Consider the following 21094-nt stretch of genomic DNA (forward strand, 5'->3'; position numbering starts at 1 on the left):
AAGGAAAAAAAATGTCAATCTTACTTTCTGTTTTGAACTAAATGTCTCCCTGGCTCTAGCATTCTATGAAAACACTAAAATCTTACAATACTTCATGTGGCAGTATAATGGGTCAAACTATCTGAAAGTCTGCCATCAAATACAAACTTGTTCTAAAATGTTTTTTGTCTTAAGGCAAAGCATAGCGTTACTAGGTTCCATGGTTCCTGTAGAAGTCCCCTCAAAATGTCTCCTTTCCTTTCCTGTGATGTCATGAATATGCTGCCTTTCCCAATGTAGTCTTTCCTATTTTTTGTTGTGTCCCTGTTACCAATTTGCCCTTTCTCTCCAATGGGACTGTTCTGTTTTTAAGGCATGATATGCTTTTTCTCAGTAGACTCAGTAATTCATTTGGATATTCATCTTACTCATGCTCTTAGCAGCTGGATAGTTTTATGTCAACACAAAACACACTAAAGTCATCAGAGAGGAGGGAATCTCAAATACGAAAATGCCTCCAGAAGATCAGGCTGTAGGCAAGCCTGTAGGATATTTTCTTAATTGGAAACTAATGGACAAGGACCCAGCCCATTGTGGATGGTGCCAATCCTGGGTAGGTGGTCCTGAGTATATAAGAAAGTAGGCTGAGAAAGCCAAGAAAATAAAACCAGTATCCAGCACCCCTCTATGGCCTCTGCATCAGCTCCTGTCTCCAGGTTCCTGTCTGGCTTGCTTGAGTTCCTGACCTGACTTCCTTTAATGATGAACTGTGGTGTGGAAAGTTAAGCAGAGAAACCCCTTTCTTCCCCAAGTTGCTTTGTTCATGGTATTTCATTTCGTCAGAGCAACAGTGACCCTTACAAAGACCAGTTGGTACAGGTGGAGTGCTGCTGTGAGAACGTGTGTTTTGGGGAGGATTGTGGAAGGACTTGTGAACTTTAGACTAGAACAGTCATTGAGCGCTGAGAGCTCACTGGGATGCTCTTGAGGAACTTGGAAGATAAGAATGCTGAGAACAGTGCAGAAGATGGAGGCCTTTTTTGAGGCAGGATTTCTCTGTGTAGCTCACTCAGTAGACCAGGCTGGCCTTGAACTCACAGGGATCCACCTGCCTCTGTGGAGATTAAAGGAAAAGCCACCAGTGCCTGATGGGATTCAGATCACTATATACACTCCTCTGAGATTTATCACCATTTCAATTACAGTTTAATGAGGGGGAAATGCCTGAATTTAGAGGGGTGTTTGTTTGTTAATGCTTGTTTGACAGCTTTTTCTCGTCTTTCTCAATCTCCCTTTATCTCCATCTCTAAATTTTGGACTGTCTAGGAAGTCTTTAACATCCTCTTCTGTCTTTTCTCAAATGCTGCACACAGTGAAACTACATTTAGATACCTTCCCTGACCTCAGCCAGTAACATCTCAAAAGAGAAACTACTTCGTGCTATCACCATACTCAAAACTGTTCAATGACAACACAGTCTCATTGTTGCCAGAACATAGAGGGAACTGTGGGATGTGGCTGGATGGTTTTAGATGTCCCCCCTTTCCCCACGCCCAGGCCCTGTGCTACGCAGCTACTTCCTTCCATTCCAGAGCTATTCTAGTTTCAGTTCTCTGCAACCAGCACTATCCCCTGCAGCTTACAACTCAGGATGATCCTTTCCAGGTCCCACCATTTACCATTGCTTCTTAGCGCCACCCCAGGCATAGTTTATGACTGCTTTTTAAATAGTTCATTCTTAGTTAGCTAGATAAAGATCCCCCTTGCCCCACCATACCACCAATAATCCTAGTTAGCCAAATAACTTCATGTTATTCACTTTCCTATTGCTGCGATAAAACACCATGACAAAGACAGGTTGTAGAAGGCCAGGCTAGTTTGGGTTCACAGTTCTAGAGGAATAAGAGTCCATAAACAGCCTGGTTTTGAAGCACGGCAGCAGGCAGGCACGGTGGCTGAAGCAGCAAGCTGAGAACTCACATGTCCAATCACAAGCAGAAAGGGGAGTTTGGGAAATGCTGACAACAGTATGGAGTCTTCAAACTCTCAAAGGTTGCTTCCATCAAGGCCATACCTCCTAAATCTACACAAAGAACTTTATCAGATGACTGAGTCTATGGGGACATTCTCATTTAAAGCACCACACGTTAAGTATATAGCTGGGCATGGTGGCACAAGCCTTTTAACCCTACCACTTGGGAGGCAGAGATAGGCAGATTTCACTGACCTTGAAGTTACCCTGGTTTATAGAGAGTGTTCCAGGACAACCAGGCCTATATAGAAAGAGCATGTCTGAAAAACTCAGAGAGTGGATAGGTAAAGTATAATTTTTGCTTCCCTCATGAGAATATAGATTCTGGCAGTAGGTTTCTTGCTATATTCTCATCCCTTGGAATAATACAAGTAAAGGGTACTGACTTTAATGACCAACATTTTGCTTCATATAGTTAAACAAGGACAAAAATCCTTATTTACTTGTATTGACTTGTGTTCCCGGGGACTCACTAAACCAATGTGCCCCTGTAACTAGAACTGAGAGACATGTGACAGAGAGAAGAAAGGAAGGCAGGACACAAGTGAGGAAGGCAGGCAGCTAGAGAGGGAAGGGAGAACTGAGAGTGTTGGTTAAGTGCTGATGCTGCATTTCCCCATAGGAGGTTGTATTTTGCCAGAAAAGAAAGCCCCTGATCCCCTTACCAGGGAACCTACTTGGAGACTGAGTCTATGGGCTACATCTGAGCCAGGATTTTAGGTCCTCTCCATGCATTGTCCTTAGTTGGGGCATCATTCTGTTCAGGGGCCCCAGGGCTTGTTTCATTTTGTTTTCTCTGTTGTTGCTCTTCTGTGGAGTTTCTGTCCCCTCCAGGTCTTTCTATGTTTCCCTTCTTTCATAAAATTCCATGCATTTGGCCCAAAGTTTGGCTTACTGGCAGGCTCTCTGATCACCTCCCCTGAGAGGGAGCAGCCTTTCCAGGCCACAAGAGGAAGACTGTGTAGCCAGTCCTGATGAGACCTGATAAGGGTCAGATATAAGGAGAGGAGGACCTCCCCTATCAGTGAACTAGGGGAGGGGCATGGGAGAGAAGAGGAAGAGAGGGTGGGATTGGGAGGAGATGAGGGATGGGGCCACAGCCAAGATACAAATTGAATAAATTGTAATAAATGATAATAAAAAGATTACATTTTTTTGTGAAGACTTCATGTATGGGCATATTTTACTCTAGTAGACACGCTGAGCATTCCTTAAAGATCCTAAAGCATCCGATATTGAGTAAACTCATATGCAAGTGTAAATAGTGATGTCAGAGGATTGAAAGTCAGAGGCTCCGTCTGCTAGTTTCCTTTATACACAGAGAAAAACTACAAGTGGGCACCCCCCGCTCCCTGACACAGCAATCTTCTTCCTCAAGCAGTTCTAAGATTGTCCACACACCGGCCACCAGTGAACATTTCAGTAGTCTTATGGATGAAATATAATTAACACTGTTTTATGGCTTGTTAATGATTTTTGACTTCCACATTAATTTCACTGATATTCACAACTTTTAAAGTGCTGTTATGGTTTTTGCTTTTAAACCTTTTCTGTACTGGGCTTCTGTATTTATTTGCACCTTGAACGTGTGAATAGTGTCTACATTGCTTGTCCAGTGCTACTACCATAGTTTTAGGGCAGAATTCTGTAATCAGATATTTGCTGTTTTCCCTGGCATTGATGAAAATGCCAAACACTCTTCTTTTCAGTCAACTTTTTGGAGGACAGGAAGCATTGAGTGTAGTTTTTACCTTCCGTCCTCTGATAGATTTCCTTTCTGAACTTTATATTCTCCACATCTTGTAATTTCATTTTGCTTTTGGCTGTAAATAGGTGGATCTGTTCATCAACTTTCTTTAAAAATGTCAAAACAAAAAATACCCTGTAACCCACCATTTAAGGCTGCTTACTGTATATTTCCTAAAAAGACAATGTTTAAATAAAAATTAGCCAGTCTCTCCAAGAGGAATTTATACAAAAGTAAACTTGCTATGTATTCTTCTAGACCTGGCTATTTGCTATTCATCCTGGTTACAATGATAAAGCTGCCGACAGTTGCAGTGTCTCCTTTCACATCATTGTAACCAAGGGCCTTTTCCTTCACCTCACTCCCATTCTTCATGGGCCCTTGCTGGGCTTTCAATCATGGGGGTCTCCTTGTTTTTTTGTCCTTTATCTGGCAAATATTTCCTCAGAGAGGCTGTAATGTTTTCATCTCTTTGTTCATTAACCTTTAGCACATCACTATAGTCCACAAAAAAAACTTAAATATAATGAAAGTGACATTTAGCTACCACCTCTGCAGCCTTCTCCCCAAGATCTGGTCAGGCTAATGCTAGTTTTACAGAATGAAGATAGGGTCATGGATTTATCTCTGTCTGCAGAAGATAGTCTTATTCTGGTTGACTTTGCCCTTAAGAAGTTATGTTTTAAAATCACAAGAGCAGGAGGCATGAGAAAATAAACTCACTGGAAAGTCATCTATCAGTCTCCTCCCCGAAGTCTAAACGTAGCTTTACACACAGTAGAGCACAGTATATACTAAAACACTGTACTGTTTCATATTTTACTATTATTTACACAAACATTAGTGTTATTCCTTATGTAATATCTCCCAAGTTAAGACAACGGCATTCAGCATGCAAGGTACTATAAATTGTGTGCCTTTGTCTTATCTGTTAGGGTAAGTTATATAAATGATCATATATATTACATCCACTTTTTAATTTCAAATTTATAATATTATTTTAAAGTTGCTTTTGATTTGTGCTATTTTTTCCCTCATGCATATGTATCTGTGGTTTGTTTGCATGTTTGTGGGGAATGTACATGTGTGCAGGTGGACACATATATATGCATGTGGAGGCCTGGAGCTGATGTTGGGAGTTTTTCCTAATTACTATTTCTTTTATTAATGGAATCAGGGTCTCTCAGTGGGACCCAGAGCTTGCCTGGCTCCTCTGCTTTAGCAGACTTGTTCTGGAGAGCCATTGTTTCTGCCTCCTGGGCACTGGCATGGCAGGAGGTTCAGCCCTGTCCAGCTAACAGGGATGTGGGTTCTGAGGATGAAGATTCTGGTCCCCTTTGCATGTGTGGCAAGCGCTCTAACCACTGAACTGTCTTCCAAGCCCTCTAGCTGTGCTTAATGTACTTCCCACATTCATCATTTCTAGAGAAGCCAAGACCCTGCTAATAGGATCAACGAAAACAATTAAAGTTGTTCTTTGCAAACTTGTTAAGATTATCAGTAGAAATCTTTGACATTCTGAAGACTCGAATAAGAGTAAGTGTACAGGCAGACAGATGGAGGTGGTCGTAGCTGATGATGGCTTCACACATTGTGTGTGGTTACAAGATTATGCTGAGGATGGGACTTAGTCAGCTAAGTTACAAGAAGTTGTTGAAACAAATCCTTGATTGGAGTGGGAGAGGTGATACGGCCTGGGAAGTGAGTAAGAGTGTCATTTCAAGGTGAGAGGAGAACTTGAAAATCAGTGGGAAGCCAGAGATGGAGCTTAAAGCAGGAGTTGATAAGCATTACAGAAGAAAACAATTTTTTTGAGACACTTGAGACTGATTACAGGGGAGAAGAGTAGAGACCAGGGTGGAAAAAAGAGAAGGAAATTACAGTACAAGCCAACGATGAAAAATTGTCACCAGAAGTGTGAGGGTTTTTTCTTTTTCAATAGGAAGAAGGTATAAGTATTGAAATGCACCACCCAAATTGGTTCACCTCAGGGGAGCGAAGGTGGCAGCCTAATGCTTGACACCAGATGGTTTTCTGCCCCTTTCAATAAAATGTGAGCCAGAGCTCTCTGAGAAACAGGGTCTTTGACATTCCGTTGCTATCTCTGGAATTTCTGTGTCTCCTGGTGTCCTTGGGTACAATTGAAGCTGTTTTCTAAGTTTTTCTCTGAGGCCCTTTCGTCTGTAGCTGCAACCAGTCCAGGAATAATGAGTATAAAGAACACGTGAGGCTGATATTTTTCAGCTCTGCGTATTCTTGCCCAGAAAACAGCTCAATAGAAGGTATGGCTTTGGTTCTAACATGAGGGAGACAGAGTGAGATAATATTTCTCTCCACTTATAAGTGCAAAGTACCTTTGCCCAGCCTACCCTGAATTTAGGAAAGAGAAAACTGAGATTCATAAAAGTGTGATGTTTCATTTTGCCTCAAGCCGCTGTGGCCAGCCACAATGGATCATGGTTATTTTGAAAATATCCCATAACACCTACAGACATCCCCACCATCAATTCACATCATCCCAGGGGTAGCTGACAATGAAGATTCTCCTTTCTTTCTGATTTAGCACCTAGCTAATACATTTACACTCCAACATCACTGTGTTTTAGCCCCAGGGACTAAAGTTCCTTTTGAACTTTTGAATACCTTGGCCCTGCTTTTCACCTGAAATATCCTTTCCCCAGTCCAGTTGGTTTTACTTTTTGTCTGCAGCCTATGAACACTGTCATTGCTTAATTTCAGAATCATTATTCCCCTTTGGGAATGCTAGCAGTTTTTAACTACATTTCTACATTTAGAAGACATTTTTCTCACTAGGTAAACTTATGCAGTGCCGTCCAGGGCATTTGTAAAATTCCAGCGTCTGCATTTTACTGTTCAACTCTGCAAACAGCAGGCGCTTTTGTCTACTAAACATATTCTTAGCCTTGCAAAACTCCCCCAAGGTCTGTCTCCAGTGTATTCTTCCAACATAATTTCCATTTACTGTTTTCTATCAAACCCCTTCTTTCCAGGTAAAACAAAATTGTAACCACATTCTTCACGAGAGCCGAGTTTCCTTATATCCCACTCTCCTAGGATTCGTCTTCTGACTCTTGCTTCTTCCCCTCTCCATACTCTTGTCATTATTCTCCTTGTAATGATGTGAAAATACCAATTTTCTGCTTGGCAATTTTGTCCTAAAAGTTTTTCTTGTTTAACCTACATATCCAAGTCATATGGCCTTTCTACACCATGCTATGCGCCATGCTGTGTGTTTTCTTACGGAATGCACATATATTCAAGATATGTTTGATAAGTTGCATTCCTCTTGTTAATTTAGACTTTTCTGAAACATTTGTGTTTGATTTTTCCATCTTCCAAACTCTCAGTTTATCCATTGACTTGCTATTCAGGTATAACTTCCCTAAGCATTTCCTTGAGCACCTCAAAAACAATTTAACTGCCCATTTTCCTGTGCAGCGGCACCAATGCTGTTGGCTTTAGTGCTGTCCTACAGCTGCTTCTGTCGAGAGAAACTGCAGTAGATGTTCTACACGTACAAATTTAATTCATCCACATGCATGAACGTATCTCCAGCGGCTGGCATCATGGTATTTAATAAATGCTTATTTATAAGTCGGCTGCATAGAAACATATCTCAACAGTCTTCCCCTAACAGATGCTCTCAATCTCCTACATTACAACTGGGTAGCTGTGGGGGTATTCTCCTCATACCAAAACATACCCAGAAGATATCATCATCCCTGTCCTACTTTCTTTCCTTCTTTCTTTCTTTCTTTCTTTCTTTCTTTCTTTCTTTCTTCCTTCCTTTCTTTCTTTCCTTCTTTCCTTCTTTCTTTCGAGATAAACACAGCATGCATTTAGATGATTTAGAAGCTCTCATTCTGTTCTAACTTAGACGCTCTGGTAGGGCAAATGCCATTCATCCTTCATCTCTCTTTACATTTGGCACAGAAGAGAAGTAAAATAAGTATGGATCAGAGTAGAGCAGAAAAAAATATATAATTATTTTAATATCCCCAATATGAAAAAAAAATCAAGGAAATTGAGAATTTTATGAGATCTTCGGCATAATCTAGCACTCTCGCCTTAGATACTAGATCATCAAGTTCAAAGGGTTTTGTCATATTTTAAAGGTCTCAGAACAAAAAGAAACATTACAAGAAGGAAAGCCTCCTGATTCTGCCACAGTGCTTTTGAGTTTTAAACATGCTGTCTACTTTTCACCTACATATTGTTATGTGTTTTGTTGATATATTAGATAAGTCAGTCTTCTAGTGATAATTATATAAACCATGTAAAAAAAACTATCGCTAGAAAAGCTTCTAAAAAGCAATCAAATCTTTTGTTTTGTTTTTCATGACAGCGCTTCTTTGTGTAAGCTGTCCTAGAACTCACTCTGTAGACCAGGTTGGCCTGGAACTCAGATATCTGCCTGCCTCCTCTACCCTACCCAGTACTATGATTAAATTGTGCCACCACAGCCAGCTGCAGTCAGTTTTTTTTTTCTTTCATTTTCGAAATTACTTTAGTGTAAAGAAGAAGATATAGAGGAGTTATCAAATGAGATTGTATAACATTGTACAATATAATATGTACGTATTGTCAACAAGGTTTGGGGTGGTACAGGCCTATCATCCGAGTTACTTGGGAGGTTGAGGCAGGAAAACAGCAAGTTCCAGGGTAACTTGAGATCTTGCCTCAAAATAAAAAGGTCAGGCTGGGAACCTGATATTAAACCTCATAATAAATAACCTTGTAATAAAGTGCTTGCCTAGGAAATATGGATTTCAAAGAAACAAGACTCATTGTCCTTTCTCAGAAGACCTGAAGGAAAACACTGCAAAGATATTTTCGTTCATCCTTCACACTCATTCAAAATTGAGTGCACATTCAGCAACAAATCATATTATATCTTACCCAAATATAAAGCATGATCAATTTTGGGTAAGCAGTCCTGTTTATACAAGAAATGTAGCTTTTCTTGAATTCTTGATTTTTGTTTAGTTCTTCCATGTGTATTGCAGACTCTGTCAATGTCATGGAACTGGTTTATCATTAGCACCACTGTATTCAGATACATTGATTCTCACTGTTAAAAATCTACAAGCATTATAGGCATTGAAAGTTAATGTTTATATTTAGGGTAAACATGCCACTGTTTCATGGCGTGTGGAAGATTACATCCTCAGAAAAGCTGGAGCAGGTTTGTAACTGATGTTTTCTCTTCCACAGGTGAATAAGATTTGTGGCCATCCAGTGAGAACAACAACACAGAGCCCACGCTGTACTTTTGATCCAAGCAAGGAGAAGCATGGAATGAAGATCTCTGCAAGGAATGGTGAGGAGACACTTGCCAACAGAAGAAAGTAAGACATTTGTTTTACAACCAGAAAGAGAAAAGAAAGTAAGCCATTAATTCTACAAGAGACTAGAGTGCATTCATCAAATAGGCCTGACTGTAGTATGGAAGAAAAACAATCAAAGGGAATTTTTACTCTATTTAAAATACTGTAGCTCATGGGCTAGGGAGACGGTTCAATGTTTAGAGTGCCTGCTGCTCTTACAGAGGACCTGTGTTTGGTTCCCAGCACCCACACCAGGAGGATTGCAATCACTTGTAACTGCAGTTCCAGGATGTCTGAAACTCTACCTGGCCTTTGTGGACTCCTGTGCATACATGGTACATATACAGATAAACAATCACATATACACATACATAAAAACAGATAAAATTTTTAAGATTAAAAATCTTAAAATTCAGGGACTCAATCTTTCCCATTAATTTGGGGGATAGATTCAGACTGTGAGACCAGTACATTTTTTTGTGTGACTTTAGGGATTATTCTTTATTATATTAAAGCAGATCCAGGAACCATTCTATATTTAAGCTGAGGAGTAAATGCCTTATTTTAAATGATTTTAGTTAACTGTAATCTGATTTCTACATAAAACTAGCAATGACTGGCTTGAACCATATAAGAAAGTGCTGTTATACCATGTGATTTATATTTCTGAAGATTTAGCATTCTTGAAATACAGTAGTAAAACATGAAACTTCCCTTACATTTTATGGTAAAAATGTGATGGTAAAAATGGCCACTTATTGATACTAACTGTAAGCATTTAACATACTGTAACTATGCCTATCACTATTTTCACTGGGTAAATTAAAACCTCTAGAATCCCATTGGTTGATAATTGACATTTAATATGAAAATGTTCAAACTAGAGGAAAACCTGAATCTTATGAAAGAAGGGGGACATAGAAAGACCTGGAAGGGACAGGAGCTCCACAAAGATAGCAACAGAACCAAAATATCTTGGCCCAGGGGTCTTTTCTGAGACTGATACTCCAACCAAAGACCATGCAAGGATATAACCTAGAACCCCTGCTCAGATGTAGCCCATGGCAGCTCAGTGTCCAAGTGGGTTTCCTAGTAAGGGGAACAGGGACTGTCTCTGACATGAACTCAGTGGCTGGCTCTTTGATCACCTCCCCCTGAGTGGGGACCAGCCTTACCAGGCCACAGCCAAGGACAATTCAGCTAGTCCTGATGAGACCTGTTAAGCTAGGGTCATAGGGAAGGGGAGGAGGACCTCCCCTAGCAATGGACTTGGGGAGGGGCAGGGAGGAGAAGAGGGAGGGAGAGAGGGTGTAATTAGGTAGGGATAAGGGAGGGGGCTAAAACTGGGTACAAAATGAACAATTTGTAATAAATAAAAAAGCAAAAACAAAAAGATATTTAGTTAACTGTATATCTCTTAGAAAATAATGGTTTCTCTGTCACTGCCCTCTAAATTAAACCTAAATTTAGAGTGTAATGTATTTATTCATTCAGTTATTTGAATGTCTTTTAAATAATCTATAGCTCTCTTGATATATCATCCAGTTTTTTGGTTTTTTTTTTAGGTTTTTCTTTATTATAATAATTATTATTTTAGTTTTATTTTTTTATAATTTATTTGCTTTATATCCCAATTGTAGCCCCCTCCCTCAACCTCCTCCTGGTCCCACCTACCCTCTCTCCCCCTTTCCCTTTTTCCTAGTACTTAATTATTTTTATTCTCCTCTTCATTACATCCTGACCACCTGCCCCTCCCTCCACTCATCACAGTCCCTCACTTCCACCTTTCCTCTCACCCAGATCCACCTGCCTTCCCAGGTTTAGCAACTGAACATAATGTATCTCTGCATAAATCCTTAGATCAAGGCTTGATGAGGCAACTAGGAGGAGGAAAAGGGTTCCTCGAGCACAGGCAAAAGAGTCAAAGACTCCCCCCAACACACACACTACACTGTTAGGAACCCCATAAGAAGACCATACTACACAGCCATAACACATATGCAGAGGGCCTAGGTCAGACCTATGCATGCTCCCTGATTGTTCAGTCTCTGTGTGCCCCTCTGAGTCCAGCTTAGTTGATTCTGTGGGTTGTCTTGTGTCCCTGACACCTCAGGCTCCTACTGTCCTTCCTCTCCTTCTATTGTAGGATTCTGCAAGTTCCTCCTGATGCCTGGCCTGGTCTCTGCATCTGTTTCCACCAGTTGCTAGGTGAAGCCTCCCTGAAGACAATTGGTCTAGGCACTCATCGATGAGTATAGCAGAATATCATTAGGAATCACTTCATTGATAATTTTCCCCCTGCCAGTCATGTTTGCTTCAATCTTGCATCTCTGGACTGTCCTGCCTCTGTTTCCTGGCCATCTAGGCAATGGCAAGCATGGACATCCTCTCATGGCATGGATCTAAATTTGCACCCATCTTGGATGGCCATTCCCACAACTTCTATGCCACTGTTACCCCAGCATATCTTTCTAGCAAGGCAAATTGTAAGTCAAAGTTTTTGTGGCTGGGTTGATGTCCCAGCCCCATTGCTGGAAACCTTGTCTGGGTGTAAATGATGACTGATTTGGGCTCCATATCCCCATTACTAAGGAGACTTCTCTAGAGTGACTCTAAAAGTTTCATGAGAGTTTCCACTGCATGGGGTCTCTACATCAAACCCCTAAACGTCTCTTAATTCCAGTCCTCTGTCCTAGTACTCTCTCCCTCCCAAACCAGATCACTCCTGTTCCCATTCCCTTGACCCCAACTCCCAATCCACTCACAAAAATCTATTCTATTTCCTCTTTCCAGGGAGCTCAGTCCATCCTCCTTGAACCCTTCACGTGCTTAGACTCTCTGGGTCTATGTATTATGTCATGATTATCCTTTACTTAGCAGCTAATGTACACTTATAAGTGAATACATATCATGTTTGTCTTTCTGTGTCTGGGTTACCTCACTAAAGATGATCTATTTTAGTTCCATCCATTTGCCTGCAAATTTTATGATGCCATTCTTTTTAAGTGCTGAGTAATACTCCATTGTGTAAATGTACCACATTTTCTTTATCCATTTTTCAGTGGAGGGGCATCTAGGTTGTTTCTAGCTCCTGAATATTATGAATGAAGCTTCTATGATGATAGCTGAGCCAGTATCCTTGTGGTAGGATGGGGCATCCTTTGGGTATATGCGCAAGAGTGGTATAGCTAGGTCTTGAGGAAGATCAATTCCCAGTTTTCAGAGGTAGCATCATATTGATTTCCATAGTAGCTGTCCAAGTTTTCACTCCAACCAGCAGTGGAGGAGTATTTCCCTTGCTCCACATTCTAACCAGCATGAACTTTCCTTTCTATCTTTTGATCGTAGCCAATATTACGGGAGTAAGAAGGAATCTGATGGTTAAGGATTTGACCATTCCTTTAAGTTTTTCTCAGACAATTGAGATTCCTCTGCTTAGAATTCTGTTTAGACCTGTACTTCATTTTTAAATAGAATTATTTGGTTTGTTAATGTTTTTATAGATTTTGGTTATTAGCCCTCTGTCAGATATGTGGTTGGTGAAGATCTTTTCCCAGTGTGTAGGCTGCCATTTGTCCAATGATGGTGTCCTTTGCCTACAGAAGCTGTTAGGTATCACAAGGTCCAATTTATTGATTGTAGATATTAGTGCTTATGCTATTGGTGTTCTCTTCAGGAAGTTGTTGTCTCCTGTGCCAAGGAGTTCAAGGGTATTGCACACTTTCTCTTCTATTAGGTTCACAGTATCTGGTTTTCTGTTGAGATCTTCGAGGTGGGTAGATCTGTATCTATTTGCATTCTTCCTCATCCACATTCGTTGCTTCTGGTCACAGCATACCTAATTGCCTCATTTCTTTCATGTGGACTATACATCTAGAATTAATATTTAGTCTGCTGCTGGGTATCTGCTAGTAGCTAATATGAACTGGTAGTTTGTGCATAAAATTTATTTTTTCCTCCCAAAACATCTTTAATGAATGAATAACAGTCACTCTCTTGCATTGTAAAAATCAATGTATTTTACCAACAGAGAATCTTACAATAAATCCCAGCTTAAACCTTAAGGTTTAAGGTTCATTGAAAGGCAAGAATATTTTACCACCCATACTACCTAGTGCAAACCTTAAGACAAACAAATCCTTAATATGTTTTGCTAGTGAAACTAAGCTGATTCAGGTGAAAGGTTATAGAATAGCTCTTGCATAGACCTTTTTGTTATGAACCTTGTAGATTCATTGTCCTGTTTCCAACCAGCCACCCACTATAATAGATTATATAAATTATATATGTCTATATTAATTTTTGATATTATATATAATTATACATATAACAATTATGGCTATGTTATATCTCCATTATATATATCAATATATCATAATTGTGACTATATTAATTATATATTTATAATTATATAAATTAAGACAGATACATGACAACCAAGTCTCACACTACCCACTGGGAACACCCAAGAGGTCTGTACTTAAGTTCATTTAAATATTTCAATTGTTTACTAATTTTTTTCTGTTTCTGTCTAGGGATTAATTGCCATAGTAATTGATTTCTGCATATTGCCTATGTAATCTGAAGTTCCATTCATAAACTAGCTCTGAATTTTACTGCTTATTAATTGGTTAGTCTCCTAAATGTCATTGATTTCAGTTGAAATAGGTAAGCCTGTATAGCCAGGTAGGTATTAATCTGGCCACCTGTGAGTGTGTCTTCCATGTGCTGTGTCTCTACTGTCTTGAGTTTACATTATAATACCTCCCTTCCAGAGAAGGATACATTGCTTCCATAAAATGCATCTGGAGACAAATGAAGTACTTTCTTTAATGTTTTTAATTTCCAAATAATTTTGTATTTTTTTTTTACTATTTTTGTGGTTATACAGTAAGTATATTTTTAATTCTTTATTAATTACACTTTATATACTTTGTAACCTACCTGTGGTTCCCTCCCTCCTCCCATCCCAATCCCTCTCTTCTCCCCCACCCCCGCACTTATGCCCCTCTCCAAGTCCACTGATAGGGGAGGTCTTCTTTTCCTTCCTTCTGATCCTAGTCAATTAGGTCTCATCAGGAGTGGCTGCAGTGTCTTCTTCTGTGGCCTGGTAATAATGCTGCTTCCCCCTCGGGGGGAGGTAATTAAAGAGCAGGCCAATCAGTTCATGTCAGAGACAGTCCCTGTTCCTATTACTATGGAACCCACTTGGATACTGAACTGCCTTGGGCTACATCTGTGCAGGGGTCTTAGGTTATCTCCATGCATGGTCCTTGTATGGAGTATCAGTCTCAGGAAAGACCCCTGTTAGCAGATTTTTTGGTTCTGTTGCTCTGCTTGTGGAGTTCCTGTCCTCTCCAGATCTCACTGTTTCCCACTTCCTTCCTAAGATTCCCTGCACTCTGCCCAAAGGTTGCCCATAAGTCTTAGCATCTGCATTGATAGTCTGCAGAGAAGAGCCTTTTAGAGGTTGTCTGTGTCAGGCTTCTGACTTGTTCCCTCTTTTCTCCTTCTTCTGATGTCCATCCTCTTTGCCTTTCTGGACAGGAATTGAGCATTTTGGCAAGAGTCCTTCCTCTTGATTAGTTTCTTTAGGTGTACAGATTTTTGTAGGTTTATCCTATATTATATGTCTGTATGAGTGAGTATATACCCTGTTCGTCTTTCTGCTTCTGGGCTAGCTCACTCAGGATTATCTTTTCCAGATCTCACCATTTACCTGCAAATTTCATGATTTCCTTATTTTTTATTGCTGAGCAATATTTCATTGTGTAGATGTACCACAATTTGTGAATCCATTCCTTCACTGAGGAGCATCTGGGCTGTTTCCAGCTTCTGTCTATTATAAATAAAGCTGCTACAAACATGGTTGAGTTAATGTCCTTATTTTGTATTTGAGCCTCTTTTGGGGATATGCCTAGGAGAGGTATAGCTGGATCTTGAGGAAGTATAATTCCTAATTGTCTGAGAGAATGCCAGATTGATTTCCAGAGTGGTTGTACATGTTTACATTCCCACCAGCAGTGGAGGAGGGTTCCCCTTTCTCCACATCCTCTCCAGCATGTGTTGTCACTTGAGTTTTTGATCTTAGCTATTCTTATGGGTGTAAGGAGAAATCTTAGGGTTGTTTTGATTTGCATTTCCCTTATGACTAAGGATGTTGAACATTTCTTTAAGTGTCTCTCTGCCATTTGATAGTCCTCTACTGAGAATTCTCTGTTTAGCTTTGTACTCCATTTTTTAATTGGATTACTTGATTTGTTGCTGTTTAACTTCTTGAGTTCTTTATACATACTGGATATTAGTCCTTTCTCAGATATAGGTTGATGAAGATCCTTTCCCAATCTGTAGGCAGTCGTTTTGTTCTGAGGACAGTGAATTTTGTATTCTTTATATATTTTTCTTTACAGTCTTCATTTTGCATGATCTGTTTCATCTCCCCACTATAATGATATGAACCATAATTTTAATACTTCAAAACAAAATTGTTTATTGTGTTTTTGAGATAGATTTTTTTTTTCTCTGTGTGGCTGTGGTTGTCCTGGAACTTACTCTGTAGACCAGGTGGGCCTCAAACTCAAAAGATTTTCCTTCCTGTTCCTTCCCTTCTGAGTGTTAAAATTAAAGATGAACTAACATGCCTAGCTTAAAATTTCAAAATTTATTTTACTTTCTATAATATTTTTCTCTCTTGAAGTTCTCTCTCTATTAACTAGGCTTCCTACTACAGGCTCCCTTTTAAAATTAGTATACCCATCTGTAGGACTTCCTTTATGTATTACTTATCAGTTTTAGGCCTTATAAATCTTTTCTAATAACAATTAATTTAAATATCAGTAGAAGTTAAATGCTAAATGACAGGAGAAACTTCTTGGGGTAAAAGCCAGGAGGCAGGTTTTCATGTAGCCCATGCTGGCCTCAACCTCTCTAGATAGATGATGATGACTCAAAATTCTTCTGGAATCTATGGTCCTCCCACCTCCCAGGTGGTAAGATTCTAGTTATGTATTTCCTTTTTTAATAAGGCAGGTTTTTTTTTTCCCACTGATGAGTATGAAGTGACCCTCCCCAACTCTTATGATTAGTTTTGGTTGAAAATCTATTTTATTGGATATTAGAATGGCTAGTCCTGCTTGCTTCCTGAGTCCAGCAATTAAAAACAAGGAAATCATAAAATTTGCAGGCAAATGGTGAGAACTAGAAAAGATCATCCTCATTGAAGTAGCAGAAGCAGAAAGATACACATGGTATACACTTACTTATAAGTGGCTATTGGAAGACTTTCCTGATTAGACCTGATAAGCTAGATTCAGATGGATGGGGAGGAGGTCCTCCCCTATCAGATGAGGGAAGGGAGAAAGTGTGGGGTGGGGAGCGGAGAAGGAGAAGGGTGGGGGCTACAGCTGGGATACAAAGTGAATAAATTTTAATAAATAAAAGTTATGTTAAAAGGGCAGTTTTTTACTTTGATTATCAAGTCTATTTTATTTTCTTTTTAAAAATTGCTGCACCAATTTAAAAATACACATACCATGTTTTTGACCACTCTGTAGTTTTTATTCTCTGTAATTAATGCAGAGGGAGTACGTCATATTTAAGGGGAGGTTCCCTCCATTATACAGTAGACGTCTAATTCAGTTTTCCCACATGCTCATGAACCAACCTGCTCTTTTTTTACTCATGTTGTGTTTTCTTTCTTTTTTTTGTTTTTTTATTTTAATTTTTCTTTTTTCATGTTAATTACAGTTTATTCACTTACAATTACAGTATCCCAGCTGTAGCCCCTTCCCTTATTCCATCCCAATACCACCCTCCCTCCCTCATTTCCTCTCATGCCCACCCTTCCTCCCTCTTCTTCTCCCATGCCTCTCACCAAGTCCACTGATAGGGGAGGTCCTTGTCCCTGTCCATCTGACCCTAGCCTATCAGCTTTCATCAGGACTGGCTGCATTGTCTTCCTCTGTGGCCTGGTAAGGCTGCACCTCAGGGGGAAGTAATCAAAGAGTCAGCCACTGAGTTCATGTCAGAGATAGCCCCTGTTCTCCTTATTAGGAAACCCACTTGGACACTGAGCTGCCATGGGCTACATCTGTGCAGGTGTTCTAGGTTATCTCCATACATGGCCCTTGGTTGGATTATCAGTCTCAGAAAAAACCCCTGTGCCCAGATTTTTTGGTTTCAGTTGGTCTCCTTGTAGAACTCCTGTCCCCTACAGGTCTTCCTATCTCCCCATTCTTTCCTAAGATTCCCTGCACTCTGCCCAAAGTTTGGTTATGAGCCTCAGCATCTGCTTTGATACACTGCTGGGTAATCTTTCAGAGGCCCTCTGTGGTAGGCTCCTGTCCTGTTTCCTGTTCAGTCCCTCTTCAGATTTCTGTCCTGTTTGCCTTTCTGAATGAGGATGAGAACAACTACATTTGTTAATCTCACCTGTACTATATACTCTTATCTGCTCTTCCAGACTGTTTATACAAGAAACTCTTGTTCACATCTACAGAAGACATTCCTGATTTTTTAATTAATTTTTTTATTAATTACAGTTTATTCACTTTGTATACCCCCATAAGCCCCTCCCTCATCCCCTCCCGGTCCCACCCTCCCTCCCCCTTCTTCGTGCATGCCCTTCCCCAAGGCCACTGATAGGTGAGGTCCTCCTCCCCTTCCTGATTATTTAATAGTACCTAAGAAAGGCAAACAGTATGCCTATAATTTTAAAAAATGGAAACATGATATGTAAAACCTGGAAGTATTATATGACAAAACCAATAAGTACATTTCCATTTAGAAAAAATATATTGTGATGAAAGAGGAGAAACATCAAAAAGCAAGATATGCTATTTCTATAAATTTGAAACACGTGCATAGATACAAGTACTTTCCAATTTTAAAGAAAAGTCCCAGAGGCTGTTTCTTCAGACTGAGCTCCTGTACTAGGATGCTACAGATAAGAAAAATAAAAAATGTATTCACTCATAAAAATGCTGCATAAACATTGAGGTGAGAGCATACAGGCTAATCTTTGCTGAAAATAGAAGATCTACTCTACCTCAGTCTTTGTGTTAAGGAGCTCTCCCTGCTTTAACCCTAACAAAAGAAAAACCTGCTGCATGAGTTAGGTTTCTGTTCCTGTGAGAAAACATCATGGCCAAAGCAGCTTATAAGAGAGTTTATTTTAGCTCTCAATTCCAGAGGGATAAGGGTCCTTGATGGCTGGCAGGCCCATGAACAAGGAGCAGTCATTGTTACAGGAGCAGGAAGCCAAGACATCACACCTGAACCACACCCATAAGCACAACTGGAAATGGTACCAAACTATGAAATCTGAGCCTCTGGCCCCAGCACTGTGCTTCCTCCTCTAGAAAGGCTGCACCTCCTAAAGTTCCACAAACACTACCACCGACTGGAGATGGAGTGTTCATATACCTGGGCCTATGAGGGATTTGCCTCATAGGAACCACCACATTCTACTCCCTGGCACCCATAGGCTTCTGGCTAATCATAATGCAAAACGTATTTAGTCCAACTTCGCAAGCCCCACTGTCTTTCTCAGTTTAACATTTTTTCAAAAGTCCAGAATGCAGAGTCTCATCTGATACTCAAAGGAATCTCTTAATTGTGACTCCTTGCAAGATTAAAAAAAAATTATAACTTCCTATGTGCAGTAGTGGAGAATATACATTACTGCTCCAAAGTGAGTGGCATAGCAAGGCAATATTAGATCAAGCAAACCCAAAATCCTGCAAGGCAAGCACCCGTTCCAAACTTAGGGCCCAGTGACTAGGACTTTAGCTTTACATGACTTGGATGGCTCAGCCTCAGCAGCTCTGCTGCCTGCAGCATACACCTGTGTTTGGCAGTTTCCACTCCCTCTGCACAGCTCTCTCTGGCAACTGTCTCATGGCCACTCCAATGTCTTGGAGACTCCACTCCAAACCAAGCTTTATTTTCACCTGTGGCGTCTGAGAGGCCCACACAGGGACTACCTTGCTACATGCTACTTGGCCTCAGTGTCTTGTCTGTAACCATGGAGGAAGAATCTACAATCCATTTCTATCCATTATATCTTTTATGCCTCTACAGCCAGTACTAAGGATGACATTGTTAAGTTTGGCTGTCAGTTCAGGATAAACCCTGTGCCCTTTGAATCACACTTGCAGTAGCTTTTATTTGTTGCTTTTTAGGACCAACTTTCATGTAAGCATATGGGGGACATCAATCTTTCAAATCACCATACCTGTTCTAACATTATTACCAATTTCTATTCACATTGTTGAGATTCCTTCTTGCCACCTTACAAATCCTGCTGTTCTGCCACTGTGTGGTGAGAGTTCTCATTCTGCTTTATACAGTGGAGGCTGCTCTGTCTATAAACTACAGACATAGTTAACTAGACATATTTCTACCATACCAAACAGGTTACACAGTTCAGCCATTTCATCTGTCAGAAATGATGCATGCAGGAGTGAATGGGGAGTTATTGGGAGACTGGTAGCATTCACATCCTCCATGTGCAGGAGGGTGGTAGGCATCTGCTAGACTCACTTGTTTGTCACCAGTTTATGGACAGTGCCAGACCTACAGGCCATACGGTATGAGGGGTTTGACTTCTGCTGGAATTCGTCCTGCCCTGTCACTATGCCCTCTGCCTAACGACCACATCCCTGTTCCACTCCTTCCTCCTCCTCCTGCTTCTCTCAGGCTTTTCATCAAAGGAGCATTGTTTTCCTTACATATTTCTCAAGCATCCTTTATCGTCCATATCCACTTCTGGCCCTAGGACTTGGGTCTAGGGAATCTGATTTAGAGATGACTAAATTTCTAAAAAGCATACAGACTAAATACAGAACAAGTATAAAGTAAGGGAGCATGTAGTTGCTGGAAATTGAACTCATGACCTCTGGAAGAGCAGCCAGTGCTCTTAATCTCTGAGCCATCTCTCCAGCTCCTGTATATATCCAAAATATGCTCAAGTACACAACAAGGACATTTGTTCAACCATGTTCATAGCAGCTTTATATGTAATAGCCAGAACCTGGAAACAACTCAGATGTCCATCAACAGAGGAATGGATACAGAAATTGTGGTATTTTTACACAATGGAATACTACTCAGCAATTAAAAACAAGGAAATCATAAAATTTGCAGCAAATGGTAGGACCTAGAAAAGATCATCCTGTGCGAGGTATCCCAGGAGCAGAAAGACACACATGCTACATACTCATTTATAAGTGTATTAGACCTATAAGAAGAGATATATACTGAAATCTGTACACCTAAAGAAGCTAAACAAGAAGGAGGACCCAGGGTAAGAGGATCAATCCTCACTTAGAAAGACAAAGGGGAAGGACATTGGAAGGAGAAAACAGGAAACAGGACAGAAGCCTACCACTTCTTTCAGAGGGCCACTGAAAGACTCTACCAAGCAGTGTATCAAAGCAGATGCTGAGACTCATAACCAAACTTTGGGCAGAGTGCAGGAAATCTTATGAAAGAATGGGGAGATAGAAAGACCTGTAGGGGAGTTAGTAAGACCTGTAGAGTATAAGTGCTCCACAAGGAGACCAACAGAACCAAAATATCTAGGCTCAGGGGTCTTTTCTGAGACTGATACTCCAACCAAGGTACATTCATGGATATAACCTAGAATCCCTGCACAGATGTAGGCCATGGCAGCTCAGTGTCCAAGTGGGTTCCCTAGTAAGGGGAGGAGGGACTGTCACTGATGTGAACTCAGTGGCTGGCTCTTTGACCTCCCCAGGGGAAGGAGCAGCCTTGCCTGGACACAGAGGAGGACATTGCAACCAGTCTTGATGAGACCTGATAAGCTAGGGTTGAATGGAAGGGGGAGGGTCATGGGAGGAGATGAGGTATTGGGACAGAATGAGGGAGGGGGCCACAGCTGGGATGCAAAGCAAATAAAATGTAATTAATGTAAAAAATAAAACTTTAATTAAAAATATTAAGCTAAAAAATGACTATACTTCATAG

At 40.4% G+C, this 21094-nt stretch overlaps 1 protein-coding gene across 11 annotated transcripts in view; it reads left to right on the forward strand.

Moving 5' to 3' along the window:
- The window catches only part of Gpc5 (glypican 5), a 1404356-nt gene that overhangs the window by 251211 nt on the left and 1132051 nt on the right, over positions 1-21094 (forward strand). For all 11 annotated transcript variants that reach the window (XM_060391586.1, XM_060391593.1, XM_060391594.1 and 8 more), the window contains exon 4: positions 8994-9127. In XM_060391586.1, coding sequence (XP_060247569.1) covers positions 8994-9127 — 134 coding nt within the window. The remainder of the gene's footprint in view (positions 1-8993; positions 9128-21094) is intronic.

The sequence above is a fragment of the Meriones unguiculatus genome, chromosome 9 (assembly GCF_030254825.1).
Source record: "Meriones unguiculatus strain TT.TT164.6M chromosome 9, Bangor_MerUng_6.1, whole genome shotgun sequence".
Classification (NCBI taxonomy): domain Eukaryota; kingdom Metazoa; phylum Chordata; class Mammalia; order Rodentia; family Muridae; genus Meriones; species Meriones unguiculatus.